Source organism: Ursus arctos, unplaced genomic scaffold (assembly GCF_023065955.2).
Source record: "Ursus arctos isolate Adak ecotype North America unplaced genomic scaffold, UrsArc2.0 scaffold_14, whole genome shotgun sequence".
Taxonomy (NCBI): domain Eukaryota; kingdom Metazoa; phylum Chordata; class Mammalia; order Carnivora; family Ursidae; genus Ursus; species Ursus arctos.
Window position 1 is genome coordinate 39,132,207 of NW_026622808.1, and position 22,936 is coordinate 39,155,142.

A 22,936-nucleotide genomic window follows, 5' to 3' on the forward strand; every position below is an offset into this window, starting at 1 on the left:
TATCAGCATTCAGTAGCGGTTTGCTGGCCTAACAAATTAATGATTTGTTCATCACTCCAGTTCTGACTTCTCAAACTGAAGTAAAGCTATCCTCTGTTGACATTATTCTAAACCGCAGGGTAAACCAACTGCTTCTTCACGGAGCAATAATTCAAATGATGGCAAGTAGCTTGAAATACTTTTTTATTAAAAGAGATACAGAGCATAACCAAATGTGGCTCACTCCAGGAAGGTAAGGGTGGGTTAATATTAGGGAAATCTATTTATATAATTTACCTCATTATCAGGATCAAGAGGAAAAACACACATGTCTCCTTAGATGCTAATCTTGTTAAATTTCAACATTTATTCTTGACTTTAAAAAAAAAAAAAGTCTCTTAACAAAATAGGAATAGAGAGAAGCTTCCTTAAGAGATAGACAGCTTAAACTGAGAGCCAGGACTCCTACCGATGTCAGTATAACGTAAAAATGACCCAAGATATCACCATTGTTAAACATTATTCAGGAAACATTTGCCATCCTAATCAGGCCAATAAACAAACAAAGTTTTACCAATTGGAAAGGAAGAAGCAAAATTCCATTAACTTGCAGATGATGTGATTATGTGCCTAGAAAAATTCCTCCCCACAAAAAAATTAAATAAGCTCTAAAAAACTATTAGAACCAGTAAGACAATTGTACTATATTAGTCAACATTAATAAAATACATTATTAATCAATAGCTTTCCTATATACAAAAAACAAAACAAAACTAAAACAAGAAAACGTAAGTGATTTTTCTAAAACACATGCCTTCTCGCACTCTTGTTTCAGCTCCCTGTTTCGTTCCCTGTCCTTACAGAACCTAAACTGAACCGCAGGGCAGGGACTCTGTTAGAGGTGATCTGGCTCCTGCCTGTGCTGGTCCCCGGTAGACACCCACGAGCTCAGCACAGCGCCGGGCACACAGCGAGCCTCCATCAGTTCCTGTCCCGGAAGACGCTGGCTTGTGCTTGGACTGCACACAGGTGGGACAAAAGCCACATTCAGCTCTAGTCCCAGCCGCAGCCCTGGGGAAAGTCTTCACCTGAGGTCCTATGCTCTCTTTCCACCTAGAGAACAAACGCCTCAAGCCTCTCCCCACCTACGTGCTAGCAGAACACCCCAGACAACAGCAGTACCTTGTCAATGCATCTTGATAATTCTGTGAGCCCGGTGAGCACTTCAACCATTGGGGGTCCACACACACACACACACACACACACACACACACACACACCCCGCCCAGCCTCCCCGGCTCTCCAAACTCGATTCTCCGCCCTTGGAGTTGAAAAGGTTGATTTACCTCCAGGGAAAGGGCCAGACTCTTGCCTGGAAGGAACTGCCTATCTGATTCCCCAGGAGGGAGACTGCCACACATGGTCTCGACCAGCAAGGGCTCAGCATCAGGACCGAGGCTGCCTTTCACCCAAGACCCGTCCTTCCATAGACTGGGGGTTGGATGACTTCCATAAATTGGGTTTCCCGGTACCACCTCAGAGTGTTGTGCCCATTCGAGTGCCCTTCGGTCTGAGTGGGCTCCCATGATTAGAATGCCCACCCTCTGCACCTCATGGGCTGTCCTGGCTGAAGCTCAGTCCCATGCCTGGGGCAGACACAGCAGTGCCTCCCAGCCCCACAGCACTCTGTTGGGGGGCTCTGAGTTCCTGTCTGCAAAGAGAAGGTAAGACGAGGGTCCCAATCATATGAGAAGCAGATGGGATGGTGAAAAGGCTTTCTCCCCTGAGCCAGTCAAAGACAGGTTTAAGTCTGAGCCCTATAGCCCTATAATTACCCGTGACGTTAGGTCAGGTACTTAAAACCTTGTTTCCTCATCTGCAAAATAGAGGCAAACAATGTGTCTTTTGCTCAGTCTCTGTGATGTCTGGAGCCAATGTATATAAAAAGCCCTTTTAGGGGTGCCTAAGGAATGAGCAGATATTGTTATAATTTGCCATGTAGAGGGTTAGCCAGGGCCACTAGAGAACAGAGGGGCTTTTTCAGTGTCTTCATGGCCCATCTTCCAAGACCTGTCCTAATCAATGCCTTTGGCCAGTACAAGGACAGATAAGCACTTGGTTTGGTGAAAAAACCGTAACAAAGCAGAACTTGAGGTTCAGGAACTCGAGTCTATGTCCTGGCTTTTTCGGTCCTTGCTAGAGGACCACGGTCTAACCCTTTGTTTCTCAAAATCTCAGTTCCTCCTCTGTCAAATAACATCATCTCCCTTAAGCGGTCTTCATGTGTCTCAAAAAAGATCATGTGTACCGATTAAATTACTTTAACAATAACCCAGTAAGCTGTCTATGAGGTTATGCACACGAATGTAATAAGGAGCCTGTTCTGTTTTCACATTTATTCAACAAATATTTAATGACTGCTTTATCCCACGCCCTGCCCCGAGGAATCAGCGAGAAGAAGACACACAGGCCCCATGCGCCCTCATGGGGTTTTAAACAGTTGTTTTACACAATATATGGAAATTTTTAGGTTTGAAAGGAAACTCACCCATCAATCGACCCCTTTCTTTGAAGCCAGTGAGGAATCTGAGAGAGAAGTAAAGAAACACACCCAAGGTCACACAGCCAGGAAGAGGACAGTGTCTGCACGGGAGAGTTTCTGCCTGAATAAAATTCTTAAGAAGATACCGCTTATTCTCAACTCACTCACCAAAAGGCTTATAAACGAATTGGAAGACTCGTTCCACCTTTTGCCTCCCATACTGTTTTAAAGTCCCTAATGAAAACAAACAAAAAACCAAACCAAAAAAAACACTTAAACGATTCAAATCCAACATCTATGTTGGCACATCACTAAAGCTCTGGGAGGAAGCTTCGAGATTTCCCAGCCCAGCGTGTCCCCAGTGTGATCTATGCAACAGCAAATGTGGGGGGCCGCACACTCTACCCTCTCCTGAGAGGCCCTCCATGCACACTGACCTTTTATAGGCTCTGTTGGATCCTGCGAGAAAGGCCACATTTAAGTGAGCTTAAGTCAGAAATACCCAAACAAGTTTGGCGACAGGCCCCATTTTCCCCTGCAAAGTCTACTGATGTTTGGAAGATACCATATCCTAATGAGCAGACTGTGGGAAATACTGAGAGGATCTCTATGAAGAGAGTGAAGTGCTTTGCCCAAAGTCACAGGGCTGGTGAGTCCAAGAGCTCAGGCTAGAGCCTCATGTCAGGAGAGGTTACATTCTCCCTTTGGGTTCCCAGCTTCTCAAGGTCAGCAGCTGAATTTCTGGAGGGTGGAGAAGTGGAGCGGGCCCCACACAGGCCTGTGGGCAGTGAACAAAGAGCTCATAAAAATCAGTGACCAAAACAGCTCTAGCCTAAGGACAAGATGGAAGCTGATAAGGGGATCAAGAGAACGACAAACGACAAGCAGCAAACCTAACCTGTCTACAGGTGAGGGCTCTCAACCATGCTACAAATCAGTTACCCCTGAGCACGAAACCGAACACTACTCTGGGGGCAAATCTCAGTTGGGGATACAGTTCTTCATGTCCCCATCTACAAATTACTGTTTTCTGGCCAGTTCAGGCCACCAAAGCCGCTCACGGGCTGAGAGCCTACTGTGTGCTGGGCCCTGCGCCAGATGTGGGTATTCCTGCACCAGGCAAGGCCCACCTTCCAGGAGAGTAAAGTCAAGCAGAGCGGGCCCAAGGGACATGCTCAAGACACACTGAAATACATGAGTGAGCCAGGGAAGATCTTTATTTTCATAAAGAGACATGCATTTGTACAAGCTGAGAGTGAAAGGACTTTATAATTCCTTATATGAGCATTTTTCCAAAGTGCTTATGGCTGCTAAGCAGTGAAGGTATACTGACTGACCGACCCACCAACTGACTGACTGACTGACTGACTGAGTGGATGAATGAATGGATGAATGAATGAATGAATGAATGAACGAACGAACGAACAAACAAACACACACACTTAAACCTTTCCATTTCTCTGGCATGGGCTAAGTCCTAACCATCCACCCATGTCACCAGCCCATTTCCAGGAAGGATTTACAAAAAGAGTAAGGACTTCTGCCCTCAAAATTTTCCTCTTTGAACATCAGAAATTCCACGTGCCTAACTCCACTGCAGCACAGCTGAGAAACTGAGGCCCAGAGAAGCAATACCCATCCACAGTCACCGGTGACAGCAGAAAACTGAACTCCCCAGGGGCTTAAGCTTCTAGAAATCCTGCATTCTTGTGAGTCAGCCCCTAGACCCAGAAGTGGTGAGTCATGGCTGCTCAGTCAACAAAGGCTATAGGGAGCGGTCTCCTCAGTAAAGTCACAAGGTTAAAAGACAAAACGCCCACAAAGCACTGTAGCAAAACCATGTTCCCACAGAGGGCAGTGTGGTCTGTGGGGAGGGTCTCCAGGGAGCCACTCTCCTCAGGAAAGTAGGGTGAGCCCCCGGAGAGTTGAGTCCTTCTCTCTGGCCGGCTTTGTCACATCACCTCACCTCAGCGACCTGTTGTCACTACTCCACCCCCTACACTCATCAGTCCAGAAACATTAGTGAGCACCTACTGTGTGCCACACCTGGGGAAATGATAGTGAGCAAAACAGGTAAGATCTGACCCCCCAGAATTCACAGCCCAGTCAGTGAGGCAGACACTAAAATATAAACAGAGGATGAGAATTTGTGTCAACTGATCACCATTTCTAAAACACAAATCGGGGCGCCTGGGTGGCTCAGTCGGTTGGTCATAGCCTCAGGGTCCTGGGATTGAGCCCGAGCCCCGCCTCAGGCTCCCTGCTCAGTGGGGAGTCTGCTTCTCCCTTTGTCTCTGCCCCTCCCTGCACTTGTGCTTGCTTGCTCGTTCGCTCTCAAATAAATAAATAAATAAATAAATAAATCTTTTTAAAAATGAAAATAAAACACAAGTCTAGCCCTATCAGCTTCCTGATAAAAAATCTTCCTAGGTTCCTCACCCTATGTAAGAATAAAAATAAATAAACATGAAAACAGCCACCTTTATTGGGTGTTTACTATATGACAAATACTTAACTGTGATTAACTCAAGACGTGCCCCAACAACTCACTGCAGGAGATCCTATTATTATCCCCACTGACCAATGAAGAATTACTTTTCCACCTAACCACTGCTCATAGTGTGTACCTCCTGCCCCACCCCCGACTCCGGATCCTCTAAGAACTCACCTTACCCATCTTTCTGTGTCTGGCGCACAGGTAGTATTCAATAAATGCCCACTGAATGAATAATCAACTGATGGATCAATGGGTACGTTTCCTTCAAGGCCTTATTGGCTGATCAGCTCAATTTTTGGAACATGCGCTGATTAGGGTTCTAATAACGACACAAGAGGTAGCTGTGATTGTACGTACAAAGAGCCAGAGCCAGACCCGGGACCGAGCCCGAGGCTTGTCTCTGTGTGAACTCGGACAATCACATCATCACCCGAGGCCAGACTGCTTAAAACTACTGATGAAGAAGCGAGAAATTATAATCATGAGCCTAGGATCATCTGGGTCTAAATTTGCACGTCTCTGAAACATCATGGGAGGGGACTCCAGGAAGGCCTCTGGAATTGCACACTGCCTGCTTTTACAATGAGATCTAAACTTATCATTTTAGAGTAGATTGGGCCTATGGGGGCAAGTGACACACTTCCTTCCACAGCTCAGTGGGTGTATTTATCCTAATAAAGCAGATTTACTCCAATGACAAATAATGCACAACCTGGTGTTAAAACAAAACAAAACAAAAAAAACACACACACAAGCCTGGGGTGCCTGGCTCAGTCGTGTGACTCGAACTTGGGGTCGTGAGTTCTAAGACAAAAGAAAAGAAAAGAAAAGAAAAGGAAAAAAAAAGAAAAAAAAAAAAAAAAAAACCAAGCCCAAATTGGAGTCATTTGCTCCCCCACAACAGCAAATCAAGACTTCATTACAGTTTCACCCTAACCCAGGAAGGTGACCTTTTACGAAGTCAACCTGAAATTTTCTCATCAGCACTAATGAGATCATCTGCAAGATGAAAACCCTGCCTTTCCCTCCCTAACCCAAAAAAGGTGTCTTAGCCTGAAACAATCTTTTCTTTTGCTAATAACTTCCTTGCCCCACCCTCCTTCCTATAAAAGCCTTCCTAACCCCTAAATCTCCTCAGAGCTTGGTTCTACCTGCCCAGGTGATGAATCGCTTAATAAAAGTCAATTTGATCTTCAAATTTACTTGGTTGAATTTTGTTTTCTCACACTAGAAAACCCCTTTCCAGAGAAGCATTGTGGACAAACTCAGTTGAGGCGGTCACCCCAACTGGACCCCAGAACAGAGGGGCTGATGATACACAGAGGCCTATGTTCACGTGCCGCCTGGGGACAAAACCTAAAACTGAACTCTCAGCTCCCACCTCTCCTCTGGTTAGGCCACGGATGTGGAATAACAACCAAGTGTGGCCAAGGCAACAGCAAACATGGGTGTGATGGCCCCACAGCTCCGTCCTCAAGGAGAACTCAATGTGGGTCTGTTTGCCACTGCAAGTGAGAGCAACGCTAGGAGTTGGAGCTCCAAGGCAAGATAGGGTTTTGTTGTTTGGCTTGGTTTTGAAGAACTTCTGTCCTAATGTTGCCTAATGGCCATAATGAGGGTAAGAACACAACTCCCTATCATAGAGGGCCATGTGAGAATTAAATGAGATACGTCAGCCCCGTGATCCACACAGCCTGACACACAGCATCTTCTCAGATGGTTTCCGTTGATGATGGTGACGATGCTGGTGACGACGGGTGGTGGATGGAACCACCTGAAGTAGGAAAATCCAACCAAAAGCTCTTCAAAACCAGGAGTCAAGAGGGAAGCAGGTAATCCTGTGACACACTGTCCTGGAGAAGCATGCTTGGATACTTCTCAGAAGAGACAACGAAGTGGTGCCCACTTCCAGATATGACCAGGACCGCCCAGATGTCCTGGGCCTTGGGATAGGTCCCTAGGTCCCTCTGAGGACAGAGGCTCACCATCTGCCATTGGGAGATGAAACTAGGTAACAGAAAGACTTGAAGAGATGAACTTCCCCAGAGTAAAGAGAAGGGGGAGGAAATGACAACCATAGAGAGATACCATTGTCCACCCAACAGACCAGCAAAAATGGAAGAGCATGAAGAGCTGAGGTGCAGCTGGAGGGCAGGCTAACAGGAGATTTGGCACCCTGTTGACAAGTGCTCTTTAGAGAATGACTTGGCAATATTTAGTAATATCTTAAATGTATACACAGGATGACACAACAATTCCACTACTTAGTGACTTCCTAAGAGAACTATTTGTCCATGTGTGCAGGAGGCACATACCAGAAAGTGCCTCCCAGCACTATGTAAGGGCAAACAATGGGACCCACCACCTACAAGAACATGGCTCAATAAACAGTGGGACTCTTACACCATGCATACACTATTCATTTTGTAGCAGATAAAAGGAAGATTCTCATGTACTGTCTTGAAAACATTTTAAGACATATCATTGAATTTTTTTAAAAGGTTACAAAATAGAGCAATAAGCATAGTATGACTGCCTGTATCAAAAGAACAGAAAGGAAAAAAAGTAGGAAAGAAAGAATGGCTTTTTTTCTCTGTATGGAAGCACCTAGAAATAGTTCTGGAAGGAAATGCACAAAAGTAGATCATAGTAGTTACTTCTGGGAAAGGCAGGTGTGGAGTGGGGAGGCTGGGAATGAAATTGGGGGAGGGTGTGTCACCTATTTTTAACTAGGAAAAAATATATCTATGCATCTCTTGGGCATTATAATAAAATTAAATGAATACATTTATTTTTAAGAAGAAAAAGAGGAGGTGGAAGAAAAAGAAAGATGTAGCTGCCAAAAGCTAAGGGGCTGTCTTTGCCTTCTCTCAGGGACTGGCCACCAACACATGTAGACATAATCATCTGAGCAAGTGTCCACAGTTTCTAGGAATGAGTATCCATAGCTTTTAGAATCAAATATTTAATTTTATACCACATTAGTTCTATTTATACCAACTCTTCCTTCTAAGTCTTAGAAAAAAATCTCATCTACTTAACAAAGGCATCCTCTTCTGGTGTCAGAAATTGAAGAGAGGAAAAGGGGACACAAGAAATTCTGCTATTTCCAACTCTTGATGGCCTCCACTGATGCATACAGACTTAGATGAAGTCCTATATTGCATTTAATTGTTACAAGTGAGAATTTTTGAATTTTTACTTTTTTAAAGATATTTTTACCTTTCCTTGTTTTCTTCCATCCCTCTGAAGACACACTGATTCATTACTGTGGAACTGTCCATAGATACAGCATGGCTGGCTAGGTCTTCTTTCTGAAAGCAAAACAACCAGTATGTATAACCTGCGCCTATTTATGTTATAAACACACAAACAGTTGCATTAAATACATACAAGGGGAAAATGTCAAAGGCAGTCCAGTGTCCATTAAAATCCATTCTCCCTTTCTTCCATAGTTATTCAAGTTTTATCAGGGACTACGTCTCCCCGGTGTCCTTGCAGGTCGGTGTGGCCAGGTATCTAAGTTCCCAATGGAATGAGAGAGGAAAGGTGCCACTTCCCCATCTAGGCCTTAAGACTTGGCACACCTTGTCCACCCTTCTCACTGGCTCCCACTGGCTAGAACTCAGCTCGGACTGTGCAGATGATAACCACACATTTGGAAATAATGGAGCAACAAGATAGAAGGCACCTGGGCCTGTGATTGACTGCGTGGAGCATGACCACCCTCTCACCTTGGAACTACTACCTTAGAGAGAAAGTGCTTTCTTCTTTAAGTCACTATTTTTATTTGATCCTATTTTTATGTCTAGTTAACTCTCATCACAGTTGGCACTATCATTAAATATTCCCTTTGGGGCCCTTTTGAGGGTGAGTTTGGTTACTTGGAGCTTACGATGCACTATGTCTATGGAGACAGGTAAGGCCGAACTATTTTGGTCACAACTTTGGTAAAACCACATGTAATTTAAGGAGTACTCAGTCAATGTCAGATGGACGAAGATGTTAATGAGCATGGAGTGCCTTCTAGTGTGAAGACTGTCAAGAGCAGGGCACCTGGCAGAATGAGGAACATTGGGATCCACAAGTGTGAGTTGTGGCTTTGCTTCACAAAATGACTACAGGAGTGGTAAAATATTCCAATGAACATGATACCTTCATTTAAGGATTGGAGTCTATGCGCTTGAAAGCAACAGAAACTAGGAGAGACACGGATGAGACAGAGAGAGAACTAGAGGAGAACATTTCAGTGGGTGGAGGATTCTGCCCACTCTCTCTTCTACCCCCTGAGCCTCTGCCCCAGGTGAGTCTGAGATGGGACGCTGAGCTTCCGTCCTCAGCCTCAGGTACTGCATTCCTCACCACTTGGGGGGGGGGTTAGCATTAAAGCAGATTCTCTTTCTACAGCATGGTCCCAAACCCAAACCAGCTGCTTCATTGGGTGTCAAACAAAGAAAGAAACAGCCATCAGTTTCAACACTGGAACAACTGGCTGTGCAGACCATATTGAGAGATGGAGTACTGGTCTTCAACATGGTGCCTCCTAGGCAAAGAGGGTGCAGGGTAATTTGGATACCTTTGATCTTCCATGATCTTCCATCATCTTCCATGCTGGTGCATCAGCCTGTTGAGGACCAAATCTGCTTGGCCCAATCTCCCTCCTATTCTCCTCCATCTGCCCCACCATGAGTCTGGCCCTTTTCTGGATCAAAGCACCATTAGGGGGGCACCTGCCTGGCTCATTTGGTAGAGCATGCAACTATTGATCACAGGGTTGTAAGCTCGAGTACCATTCTGGGTGCAGAGATCACTTAAAAAATAAAATCTTTTTTAAAAAAGGCACCATTAGGATAAACTCTCAAATCCAGGCGAGCAGGACTGGATACCTTGGACTCCTGTACCCCAAGGCACTGGAAAGAGTCAGTGTTGGGGAGAATCCCCAGCCATAGTCTCCAATGCTGCTCTTTTATTTAACTTGCAAAGAGCACACCATGAGATATTTTTAGCATCTGGATCCCTGTCTGGGACCACTGCTCTGGCTTCCATCAGAGCTAACTTCATCAGCTAAGGCATGTGCATTACAGAGGGGCCCAGAATAGGGCAAAAGGGAAGATGTGGATCCTGGAATGAGGAGAGATGGAAGGGTAGTGAGACGCAGTCTCGGAGTCTCAGAGGGGCCACCACATCCCCACCATTGCCACTATGAAGGGAGAGGGGAGAAAGCAAGCAGCCCACACCAGAGTCACTTCTGTAGCTGTGAACACCTCAGTTCACCTCAGCTCAGCCTGGAAGCCACATCTGCTCAGTGTACAAGCCCTTCCACAGCACAGTAACTGTTACAAGGGGGTTCGACACCTACAGCCCCAAATTATGCCAACTCTCCTCAAAGCCACATTTCCCAAGCAACTATGAGGGGTCAGAGCCTGCCCTCAAAGGAACCCCCAGCTAGTTCCGGGTCAGGGTTCCAGGTTTCCCCTCCCAGTATCGGAGAAAGTACTCTGTAGACAACCACTAATAAACCACCACCTTCTGCCTGTGGTAAGGGGCAAGGGTTGAGAGTACCCTATTCTGTACCCCAGCCCTGAGAGATGCCCAAGGCCAGGCACTGTCACGGACTATTTAATCCATTTCTCACATCAGCCCTGGAAGGCAGATACTGCCTCACTTTACAAATCAGGAAACTGGGCACAAAGAAGTTAAGATTTGGTCAAATGCCATACAGACAACAAAATGCTAAAAATCGATACTTGAACCAAGCATTTGATCTGGAAGTCTGTGCCCCTAACCAGTATATTATAATGTGAATGGTAAAGCTCGGTGACGGCTGAATGAATGAATGAACAAATGATGAATGAATAGTTTCTAAAGCAGTTTCAGGAATGGGGGGCTGTGGGGAGATGGTGTCTCTATAAAGCCCTAGGAGGGTGGACCACGAGCCTGACCTCACCCACCCTGGATGCCAACCAAGTGGGTGATATTCTCAGAACCCCCACCCCAAGACAGTCACTCAGTCCCCGAACACTCTGAGCATTCTGAATCCAGGGTTGCCAACTTCTATAAAAGGAATTTATGAGCTTAATACCATTGTCCCTAATAACCACAGTTATACCTCTGATTCAGCACCTGTGTGCAGGCAGCAAACTCGGGGCTCACACACAGAGGCTTCTCATCTACCCACGGCCCCAAAGGAAAGGCAGGACCAGGCCCATTTAACAGATGGCAAAACCCGAGCTCTGAAGGACGTGAATAGCTTGAGGAACAGCGCTTACATGAGGGCAGTTTTCAAACTCTGAGCAGCCAGCTAAACAGCACAGGCTTTCCGCCACTGCATGATACCCGCCACTCACCTTGCTCGATCATAAAGTTGCAAAGATAAGTGGTGTTCATATCTGAAGCTGGAAAGTTCTGTATTAATCTAAGGTGACTCAGGATTTCCCATTCCAGTCATTTCCATGGAAGAGGAATTCCACTTCTCCCCAGCTAGAAACTCTGGCACCACCACTTCCTCATTCCTCTCCTCAGCTGGCTGGGTCAGCATTGACCAGCATTTGCTGAGCACCAGCTTCCTGCAAGGCACAACTATGTCCCTTAGACACCAAGCCTGGCTAATTCTTCACTGGAAGATCTCTCTTCTCAGGAAGCACCAAGCGTTGGTGAGGACGTAAAGCAAACACAGCTCTCACCTCTGCTGTTGGTGGGAGCACAAGTGGGTCTAACCACCTTTGAGGACTACAGGAATACTTGCACTTGTTCCTAGATCCATATGTGCACCAAGAGACATTTTCTAGAATGTTCTCAGTAGCACTATGCATAACAGCCATCTCTTAGGTGCCTATTGCTGTTATAACAAATTACCACAAATTTAGTGGCATAAAACAACACAAATTTATCATCTTATAGCTCTGGAGGTCAGAAATGGGTCTAAAATGGGTCAGCAGAGCTGCATTCCTTCTAGAAACTCTAGAGGACAATCCATTCCCTCGCCCTTTCCAGCTTCTGGAAACCACCTGCATTCCTCCGCTCATGGCCTCTTCCTCCATTTCAGAGCCAACAACCTAGCATCTTTGCATCTCTTCTCTCACCTCTGCTTCGATTTCCATGTCTCATTCTCTGAACCTGACCCTCCCTCTTCCCTCTTGTAAGGATCCTTATTACAATGGTCCCATCCAGATAATTCGGGATCATCTCTCCGTGTCACAATCCTTAACTAACATTTGCTAAGTCTCTTTGCCACGTAGAGTAACTTAGCCACAGGTATTACCAGTGAATGTTACCTGTGACCGGGGATTAGGTCATGGACATCTTTCAAGGGGCCATTACTTGACCTACCTCAAGCTCCAAACTGGCAGTGACCCCAGTGCTCATCAGCAGTAGAATGAAGGAAATAGAGGGTGGTCATTCACAGCAGTGAGAACAGATGAACTATAGCTACTTACAGCAACAAGGACTGCTCTTCATGAGAAGACACTGAGCCCAAGACACCAAACAGAAGAGTGTCTGCCCTATGAGTCTATCTGCAGAAAGCCCAGAACCAGGTCAAACTACCCCAAGCTGTTGGCAGTCAGGACAGCGGTTGTAGTTGGGGAGCAGAGGCTGAGGAGGGTACGAGGGTACAGCTTCTGGGGTGCTGACCAAGGGTCTGTTTCTTAATCTAGGTGCTGCTTACACAGGCGTGTTCAGTTTGTGACAATCTATCAAGCCAAAATTATGATCTGTGCCCTTTTCTGCGGGTATGTTATGCTTTAAAAAGAAGCTTTAGGAATTTTGTAACAAGTAATTGTATCTACTTAAAGTTTCCCCCCACTCCACCCAAGTTCTCAGTAATCCTCTCAACAGATAAGGATGCTGCAAGTTTGTTTTCTATACATCAATGTAGCCATGCTAAATCCCCCAACTTTGCATCCTACAATTCCAGATCAATAGTTATGAAAATACAATAAATGCATTTATAACTAAGAAGGAGGACGAGGAAGAGAAGCATTAGCTTCTCTCCCTCTCTCATCCCATTTCCACTCCACAGGCACCTGTCCTTTCAACTCTGGATGAAGCAGATCCCAGCTGGCCCCTCCACACCCCCTACCCTGGCAATCACTGCCCACCTGACTGGCCTGGAATGTTTCCCTGACACCTGCCACATGGTCCTTCCCCATCCTTCTACCCTTCTGATATGTCCATGGGGAGCACCATCTTCTCCCAGGGGCTCCCCCCAGCTCCTGTAGGACTTGCAATACAAACCACACCATTTGGACTTACTTGCTACTGTCACATACTAACTGTTAGTAGTATCGAGTCCCTTAGTCTAATCTCCCCCCAAAGACTGCAAACGCAAGAACAGAAATCAGGTCTTGTACGTTCAATTCTTACTGATATGAACTTCTTATGCTAATTAAGAATTACTATTAATATTAACAGCCTTTGTTGAGCTGTTAATATCCATACTTCATATCATGTTCACTGCTCCTCATGCATTATTTCATTTTCTCTTCTCCCACCCAGTGAAGTGGGTGCCATCATGATCCCTCTTTCGAATAGGAGGAAACTGAGGCACAGAATGTCTACTTAACTTGCTGAGGGTCCCAAAGCTCATCACAGGAAGGAGGGATTTGAACCCATCCAATCTGATTTCAGAGCCCATGCTTTTGACCCAGATCCCACTCTGCTTCCTTAACGCCTCACCCAAAAGCCAGAGTTAGGTGTATTATTGGTGTTTAATAAGCACTGTGACATGCTTGATCACAAAAAATACATACATATATATTTTTTAATATGTTATAAAACCCTTCACCAGTACACAAATAACAAATCAAGACTCTTCACCAAATAAGATCTTTTCAGCCTCAGATCTCAAGAGGACACACCCTCTGGAGAGATTGGCAGAAGCTAGCATATTCCTTGCTCTGCCTCATGCTTGGCATTCAGGGGGCTTTATAAACATTTATCGGTAAAAAACAGCCAGAATTTGTCCTCTAGGCTTTTATCAGAATGGGGAGACAGATGGATACTTTTTTTGCTTTTGTGCCTGCCAATCTCAAGGTCAAAGCCAACGTCATAGTTGAAGGATGATTGGACAAACTCAGTCTGTGACCACAAAGTCCCAAGCCATCTGCCCTAGATGACCTCACCTCCTCGATGGCCAAGAATTGTGACCCAGAGGCCTTGGCTAGTACCAAGGCCACCACCCCGGAGGGCTGCTGAGGCCACTACACGGAACCAGAGATAATGACACGAGCCGCCCTGCGGTCCCCTGAATAGCACGTGGCTGGCCCAAGCCCAAGCACTCCCTCCCCTCAAGGCCCGCCCCATGGTCAGGTACCAAGCGGGGCACCAGTGCCGTCCACTCACCCTCGCCCTCTCACAGATCGGCTCCAGTGTCTGTGTGGATACAGAAGAAAGGGCCTGTGCCCAGAAGCATGCAGACTATTGAGAAGACGTTATTTTTAAATGGCTTCCTCTGACGAGGAACATGGGACTGGCTGGAGGTTAAGGTGGGCTTCAGTATATCGGTACCCCTCGCATTTTTACAAAAACAAAAAAAGTGTTTATGCATTTTGGGGGTTATTAAAATTCTTTCAAAGTTTCTTTTAATAAAAAAAAATTTATCATTACAGTACAATGTGAGACTGCAGTAATAGAGAGATGTATAGTTACAAGCGGATCAGCACCGACATCAGCCTGAGGGAATCATGGAAGTCTTCTCAGAGGAGGCACTGCCTGGGCTGAGTTTTTTTTTTTTTTAATTAAAGATTTTATTTATTTATTTGACAGAGAGAGACAGCCAGGGACAGAGAGAACACAAGCGGGGGAGTGGGAGAGGAAGAAGCAGGCTCCTAGCGGAGGAGCCTGATGTGGGGCTCGATCCCAGAACACTGGGATCATGCCCTGAGCCGAAGGAAGACGCTTAACGACTGCACCACCCAGGCGCCCCATGGGCTGAGTTTTTAAGGAGGAATAAGAGCTTGCCAGGCCAACAATCCAGGATTGCTCTGGGTGAAGGGCACAGTGTCAGTAATGGCAGGGAGGAAACTGAGGTCTCACGAGTGAGAAGAGGGTAGGGGGAAGTAGGAGGAGGGCTAGAACACCACAGCACCTCTTCTCGGGTGGTTGTGCACTGCCAAGTTAGATGACGTCATCTATGCTGAGGGTTCAGCCAAGAAGAGGCACTCATGAGTGGTTGGCATTAACTACTGTTATTTATAGGTCTACTCCATCCTTGCTGGAGACCAGACTCTGTGGACCTCATGGGGGGGCTGTTGGGGCAAGAATTTGCAAATGAGATCCCCACAACCACCCACTGAGAGACACTCTGTAAACTCAACCACTTGTGTGCCCTCAGGCTTTCCCAGAGCCCCCTAGTGCCCCGCTAGAGCTCCCTCCACACTCCTCCCTCATCCAGTTCCCACCCACGTGTGCACGTGTCTCCCCAACTACGCTGGGTTTCACGACACCCCAACCACGAACACAGTGACAAGTGTAACAGCTGTTGAACGAACGCACAAAGCCAGCTCACCGCACTCCTCCACGCCAATGAAAGATGATGCAGAATCAGGACATTACGGACGCCATCACCACACAGCTGAGGAAATAATCATGGGGAGCCAGCCACCCCAGGATCACAGAAAAATGAGGTTCCAAGAGGCAAAAACCCCACAGGACTCACCTAAGCCCTCAAGTCACTCTATCAAAGGAAGCGTATCCTAGAGACCCAGCGACTCAGGTGCCACATCCCCAGACACAAAGTCAAGGTGCCCCAGCGATGAACGGGGGCAGAGGCTGATGCCATTTTCATACTTGCTCCAACAAGTATTTGAACTCCACTCTTGCCCTCGTGCCAGGCGGCCTCCGGGTTCGGCAGCTGGCTCTCCATGTGCCTTAATTACACGGAGAGGCAGAGCTGAGCGCGCCACCGCCGCAGGTAACCGTTCCCGTTCTCCCCGTCTGGATCATGGCTGCTTGTGGGCGTGGCAAGCTTGTTCCGGGAGGAGCGGACAGGGGATGAGGTCAATCCTCAGGGCCTCATCACAAGCCTCCAGTCTCCCCAGTGCCAGATCACATCCCAGGGTCTAGAACGAGGGTTCCGTGGGGATACCACCAGTGGTCAAGTTCCGTCCAGGCTGCCTGTCCTTAGACCAAAGGGTGTTCTGATTTCAACCAGGGCACCTCCTCTCCCATAGGATTCTTATGCCGGAGGACGTTGTCATACTATAAAATAGTTCCAACGCAACAACAACAAAGTTTGAAAAACCTCGCTTCATACAAAACCTCTACCACCTGCCTGCCTCTCTCTACGTCTCTCCGATAATGTCTTTAGTGGACACTTGGTACATTTTCGTTGATGGACAGAGAGTATGCATAGCCATTCACGGAGGACCAACGGTAGGAGGGCTAAGGCACAGGGGTCAGAGCAGTCGGGGTCTCCCGTCCGTGCCGCCTGATAGAGGTTGGCCACTGCCCCATCAGAGCCGTCTGAAGGAAGGCATGGGCTGCCCAGGGGTCACCGTGGCCCTCACTGTCCTCCTCACCACAGGCCACAGTGACAGTGGTCTTCCTATGTCCCGGGCACTGCGTAGAGGGCATCAAATGCTCTGATTCCATTTCACCCTCCCAGAAATGTTGTAAGACTCTTATCTCTTTCTCACAGATGCAGAAACGGACACACAGAGGGGCTTAGGTGACTTGCCAGGCTCCCAGAGCTAGTGAGTGGAAGGGAAAATGAGGGCACACGCACACTGCCCTTCCTCTCCCAAACAGAAGACCAAATGGGAGATGACAGTCATAGAGAATGGTCCCAAAAAAGGCCTTGGGGCAATTTTCCCAGTTGGGGATAAAACTGGATTCCTTGGGCAGGGGAAGATTTTCTGACCTGTTCCCTCGCCGACCAGGGCATTTGTTAAAATGAACTTCACAGAGCGGACACACATCACACTTGCTAACTCAGCCAGAGGACAGCAGTCCGCTTTGCCTCATCATTCATCACCCACAAGGACAAACGCCTCAGTACAGCACACAGCATGCCCAGAGTGGGCTTCAAAACACCTGCAAGGAAGGTGAGCTCTCTTAAAAAAAAGCCCAACCAGAAATACTGTTTCATGGAATTGTACGTAGCTAGCCACTTGGAGCCAATTTAAGATTCATGGGAATCTATGGGGCTCTAATTTAGGGGAGGAGATGAACAAGACCTATCAAGGACCTACTCTGTACCCACATTAAGTCATAAAAGATCCCCATGAGATGCACATTGGCATCCACATGTTACAGAGCAGGAAACGAACTCCAGCTTCAGCAGCTGGGTCAAGCTCCAGCAGGTGGAACGCAACAACAGGGACTGAGCAGCTGGGTCTGTGCACCCCTGGGTCCAGGCCTCCAAACTTCCATTAGCCCAGAGGCTCTGGCACCTGAGTAAATATGCAGCCCGACTCCCCTATAAAATAAAACTCTCTGGCTAAATCTTAGCTCCATCTCTGTGCTCTGACCCCAAGTGTCAGCTAAGAAAACCCTGCAAAGGGGAGGACTAATTGCAGCCTTCTAACCCTGCAGGGAAAATTCTGAAGTTAGTGGGAAAATCCTGCAGAGTCCAAAATTTCCCTGGAAAGCCCCTCAGGAAGGTGCCTATGGAGAGGGGCTCCACCTCCCTCAAGGAGCCCAGAATGGCCCAGAGCCAGAGTAGGTGGCCGTGCGTTCAAATGCACTCCGAGTTGAGTCTGTGGTTAGGACAGACTCACATATGGGGCTGCCCCACGCGAGCTGGGGCAGGCGGGATGTGGGGCCAGTTTGGGCGACGCTCCAGAACATACCCTCACTTCAATGGAACAGCAGGATTAAACATTTGTTTCTTTTTTCTAAGAGCTTCTAGTTTAGTTCCCATAAGTTAAACACAAGAGAGATGTGATTCCACGATACCATAATTCTGCAATAACATGATCTCCCATTTACTACTAGAACATCTGTATTGCAAATTATAAACACATTCACAACATAGATAACCAACGGAAGCCTTGGGTAATTTGACCTTTGCCACTTAGCAGCTATGAGAGCTTGGAAAGGACTCCTGTGCCTCAGTTTCCCCAACTGTAAAACAGGGGTCATAATGGTGTCTACCTCATGGGGCTTTGTGGGGATTCAATGAAACAGTGCAAGGGAAAAGCTCAGCACAGAGCTTCACAAAGCTTAGCATGCCCTTCCCCTTCATAAAAACCAAAAGGACAAGAAAACAGAGGGGCTCGTGGAGAGGTCAGCAACTTTTCAGAGGTCCCATGGTGAGTAAGCTCCAGAGCCCACATCACAGCCAGTGCTGTGGGTCTTGGGGGGCCGGATGTACAGGAGGGGACCTGGCTGGAATGAAGTGGCCCAGGGCAGCTCGGTCTAAGAGCCCAGGGGACAGAACATGCAGCTGCAGGAGCCGGGATGCTGAGCAAACAGGAGGATGGAGTGAAGTGGGGGAAAGCCCTTCCAGAGAATATAAAAATACCTGGTGAGGAACCATTCCAGACCCACCCAGAAGGCAAGACTATACAGGCAGGGAGATGTCAGGAGGCAGTAAATTGCCACCTCAGTCACAGTCACAAAGAAGACAGTGACCTGAGTGACGGTCACCCTGGATGGAGGAGCCTTGGAGCATTCCACCCCTCCTGCCAGCCCAGACAGGGTCAGCCCACCCAGCACCGTCCTCCCTGACCCCCAGACTTTGCAAGATCCCCTCCAGGACTGCAGATCCCTACCCTTCCCCTCCAAGAGGCACACACCCACAACACACACAAGAGACGACAGCCAGGAATGAGCAACCTGGAGCCGGGCCAGCGAAGTCACATGTCCAGCAGTGGCCTGGCTCTGCCTACCGAACATTCACTCACTGCTCGGCCGAGAATGAACCAGGAAGGTCCCTCTGACATTGTAATGGGACCTCTATCACACAGCAGCCTCACACAGGTCAAGAATAAGACTTCCCCTTCCACAAAACCCATCTGGAGATCTGCAGGCAGCAAGGAGACAGGAATGAAGGAGACCCTTCCATGTGGTGATAGTCACTCTCCTGTGTCCAGGGAGGAGTGGACAAAGGAAAGGGGCAGATGCTTCCGGGGGCAAAGCCTGGCATTTGAGCCCTGCTCTCTGCTGGGGTGAGAACAGCTGTTCCCCATCACTCCCCTCCCAAGGGGCTGGCAAGGGAGCATGAGACCACAGCCCTAAGCAAATCTGGAGGCAAAGGCTCCCACGTTGTTGGGACATCAGCTGTAATAAAGACACTTGCTCGCCCTCATGTAAGTTTTGGTGGCAGCAGAGGGACACTTGAATTCAAAACAGCAGGACGTTTTAATTCCTACTAATTGTAGAAGGGGAGCAGCTGCTGTCACTACCCAGAAACTCCACCTGGTGACCTGGCACCCAGAAAATCCACCTCACCCAGCAGGCCGGATGTGCCAGGGCATGTGGCTGAGGACAAGGGCCTTGCGTTTCCATGATAGAGTCATAGGCTGTCAGAGCCAGGAGGACCCACAGCCCTCAGAACCCACAGGTGTCTTGACTCAGCAAAGCATAGAATTGTCCATTCACAGAATCATGCTCGCCGGAGCTCAGGCCTTCTGAATCAGTCTCCAAGGCTGGGCCTGGGAATCTGCACTTTAAAGGACGCCCCCACCCCCGCCCCCGAATCAGTCCAGACTGCTGGGTTTAACTGTTGGATGTCAAGGCCATCTCGTTGATGGTTCATCCATTCATGCGTCTGTTGACTCTAGGAGCATTTACCCAGGGTCACCCGTAAGACACAGTTCCTGCCATTCGGGGAGCAGCTGGGTTCACCTGGGGAACTTTTCAGAAATGGAGCTGACCAGGCTCCACCACCTGTGATCTGGATTCTGAGGGACTCAAAATCCAGTGGAAAAACCAAAGCAAGGCCTGACACGGAGAAGGATCTGGAAATTGATAGCTAGGCAGGAGGTTCTGACCGAGGAGCGAGGCTGCACTTGGCTTCATGGCACAAGGGAGGGAAGATCTTCCCCAGCACCCACTGCACACCAGCCCCCTGACTACTGTTAGCGCTGTGAATATCCACCACAGCCCTGCAAGAGGGCTGTCTTCATCCCCATCAGACAGATGACCGCACAAGGTTTGCAGCAGGGGCAACGACCTGCTCGAGGTCCCGGCGCTGCAAGCCCGGGTTGGGGTTTGAACTCCAGGAGCCAGAGCCCTTGCTCTTTTCATTACCATTCCGTCTCCCTCCTGAGTCCCAGGTTCAGCGAAGGACACCTCTGTCCACCCACACTGTAAATCCAGAGACCTGAGAGGTGACCTTGACCTTTCTCTCTTCTTACCCCTTATGTACAATCAGGCCTGGCCCTTTGTCCTCTACTCCCTTCTCTTGAACTTGACCTTTAACACCATGAACCACCTCCACTAGGACCTGTGATATTTAAAATACAAACCCAATCAGCCAGGTCACTCCCTGGCTTAATCCTCTGCAAGGCCTCCTCACGGGCGTGGAGATACAAATCTTCCTCCCAGGTGTGCCGCGGGGCCTTCCAGAGTATCCCCTCCCATCCCTCTCATTCCAGCTCCTTCAGCTCAGAGGCCTTCAGCCAACCTCCCAGGAACACCAGAACTCAGTCGGGTCCCCAGCCTCCTCCAGAAAGGCAAGGCCACAGAGCAGGGGCAGCTCTGTCCTGCCCACAGCTGAGCCCCTACAGACACAGTAGGGGTGTGTGTGGTAGGGGAAGGGGGTGTTGCTGATGGGCCATGGGCCTCTGCAGCTGGTCTGAGGCCCAGGTGTGGTGGTAGCAGAGAAGCCAGGCAATCAGCAACTGGACAGACAGGCCAGGGCCAGACTGGGAAAGGAAGGCTGTGAACACCACAGAAAGGAGCTAGGACGTAAGCCTGGGGGCAGCCGAAGAGGCTCTTGGAAGCAGGGGAGTCATACGACCAAATTCGCATGCACACACTCTTGGTAGAGTTGTCATTTTCTCTCATCTCTTTGAAAGGCAATCTGCCGATAACCACCAAACTGTGAACTATGCATGCCCACTGATCCAGGAATCCCAAGTCTATTAAGGATACTCACCGTAACCCTTCTATGCTAGCAAAACACAAACAGTGACCCCACCAGCCAACTGAAGAAGAAACTACAGCAGGCGAGTCCACTATCCCTCTTCCCACCCTTGCCGCTGGATGTGGTTTAGAATTCATAATATTTGCATCTCAGAAAGGGAATATGAAGTGTGTACACTATGTTATGTGAAAAACCAGCAGGGTGAGGTGTAGAAGTCACATTCAAAGACATAAATATCCCTGCAGCTGTGCACGTGACTATTTCTGCCACATACTATACATAGCCTCCTATGCATTCGGGTCAGGTTTGGTCATCAAATGAGTTTGCACCAAACTTTTTTTTTTTTTTTAAGATTTTATTTATTTATTCGATAGAGATAGAGACAGCCAGCGAGAGAGGAAACACAAGCAGGGGGAGTGGGAGAGGAAGAAGCAGGCTCATAGCGGAAGAGCCTGATGTGGGGCTCGATCCCAGAACGCCGGGATCACGCCCTGAGCCGAAGGCAGACGCTTAACCGCTGTGCCACCCAGGTGCCCCTGCACCAAACTTTTAAAGGCATGCAGGTTTCTGAGGCTTATGCTGTCCCAACCAGCTGGCCCGGAGGCCTGGAAATGAAGCATGTTCTCCCGTCAGAAAGACACCTGTGAGAGCACCCAAGCACAGAGCCAGACCCCCTAGAGCACATGCCCTGGGGCCCCCGAGGGCCATTCAGCTCAGAGATCTGTTCCAACACAGCCACCGGGCTGCCCCAGGTCATCGACAGAACAGACTTTCATTTGTCGCTAAGGATCAGCCCAGGGTGTGGGTGCAGACTGATGTTCCCGGCAGACAAGGGCAGGTTCCGCTTCCTCACTGGATCTTCTCCCACCTAGCCTATAATACCAGCCACCATCACTGTTTAATCCTTGGCTTTGGGGAAAGCTAACCTATGGGCAGGTTCCCTCCTCTTCCAGGTTGGGACAGCACAGGGACTCTGAGGAGAGCACCAGAAAAATGCACCTCTCGTTTAAGCAGCACGATTAGGAGAGGCCCACCTTCCCTCTCAAGCGCTGGTCTTTCCTGCCAGGTGAGGCTCATGCCAGGGACCAGAGGTGGGTATCGCTCCTGCGGCAGCGTGAGGGGGAGGACGAGGAGAAATACCCAGGAGAAGCAGCATCACGGGGAGAACCCAGGCCCCCCTCCAGCCTGCCCTGGCCTCTGGCAGTGTTTCAGTTCCCCAGCCTTCCTCCGAAGACTCTAGACAAAGACTATCATGTATTTCCCCCCCAGTGTATACATCAATAAACTAGTCTGCAGACAAACAACAAATAAAATAGTTTGCAACATACATAAATGACACAAATCTTCAGTGTACAACTCACTCATGTTTGTGAATATTTATACTCCCATGTCATCACCAACCAAATCAAAATATAAACCATTTCCAGCCCCCTAGGTTTCCTCTCGCCCCTCCCCGTCAATGCCCTACCCAAAGGCTCTTTTTCATTGCAGGGTATATTCCATTGCATGGATATAGGATTTGCTTACCCGTATGGTTGCTCATGGACATTTGGATTATTTCCCTGTTTCGGTAATTACGAATAAGCTGCTATGATCATTTGTGTACAAGTCCTTGGGCATTCACATGCACTCATCTCTCTTGGGTATACATCTAGGAGAGCTGCGGCCCGGGGAGCCATATGTCTAGCCGTGGTTGACACCGCCAAAATGGTTTTCCAACGTGGCTGTACCAGTTCCTATCCCTACCAGCAGGGTCTGAAGCTTCCAGCTACTCCATATCTTTAACCACACTTTCATTGTCCGTCTTTTTCATTTAGCCCTTCTGGGCGGATACACAGTGGTATCTCATTGTGGTTAAATTCTTCTGATGACTCCTGAGGTTAAG

General features: G+C 48.2%; 1 protein-coding gene across 2 annotated transcripts in view; it reads right to left on the reverse strand.

The window, feature by feature from the left end:
- ARHGEF3 (Rho guanine nucleotide exchange factor 3) overlaps positions 1-22,936 on the reverse strand; it is a 294,790-nt gene that overhangs the window by 251,142 nt on the left and 20,712 nt on the right. Inside the window, exon 2 of one of the 2 annotated variants that reach the window (XM_026501066.4) lies at positions 8,241-8,332. The exons of the other annotated variant lie outside the window; for it this stretch is intronic. Within the exon in view, the coding sequence (XP_026356851.1) occupies positions 8,241-8,302 (62 nt within the window). The 5' untranslated portion in view covers positions 8,303-8,332. The remainder of the gene's footprint in view (positions 1-8,240; positions 8,333-22,936) is intronic. 2 annotated transcript variants of the gene reach the window in all.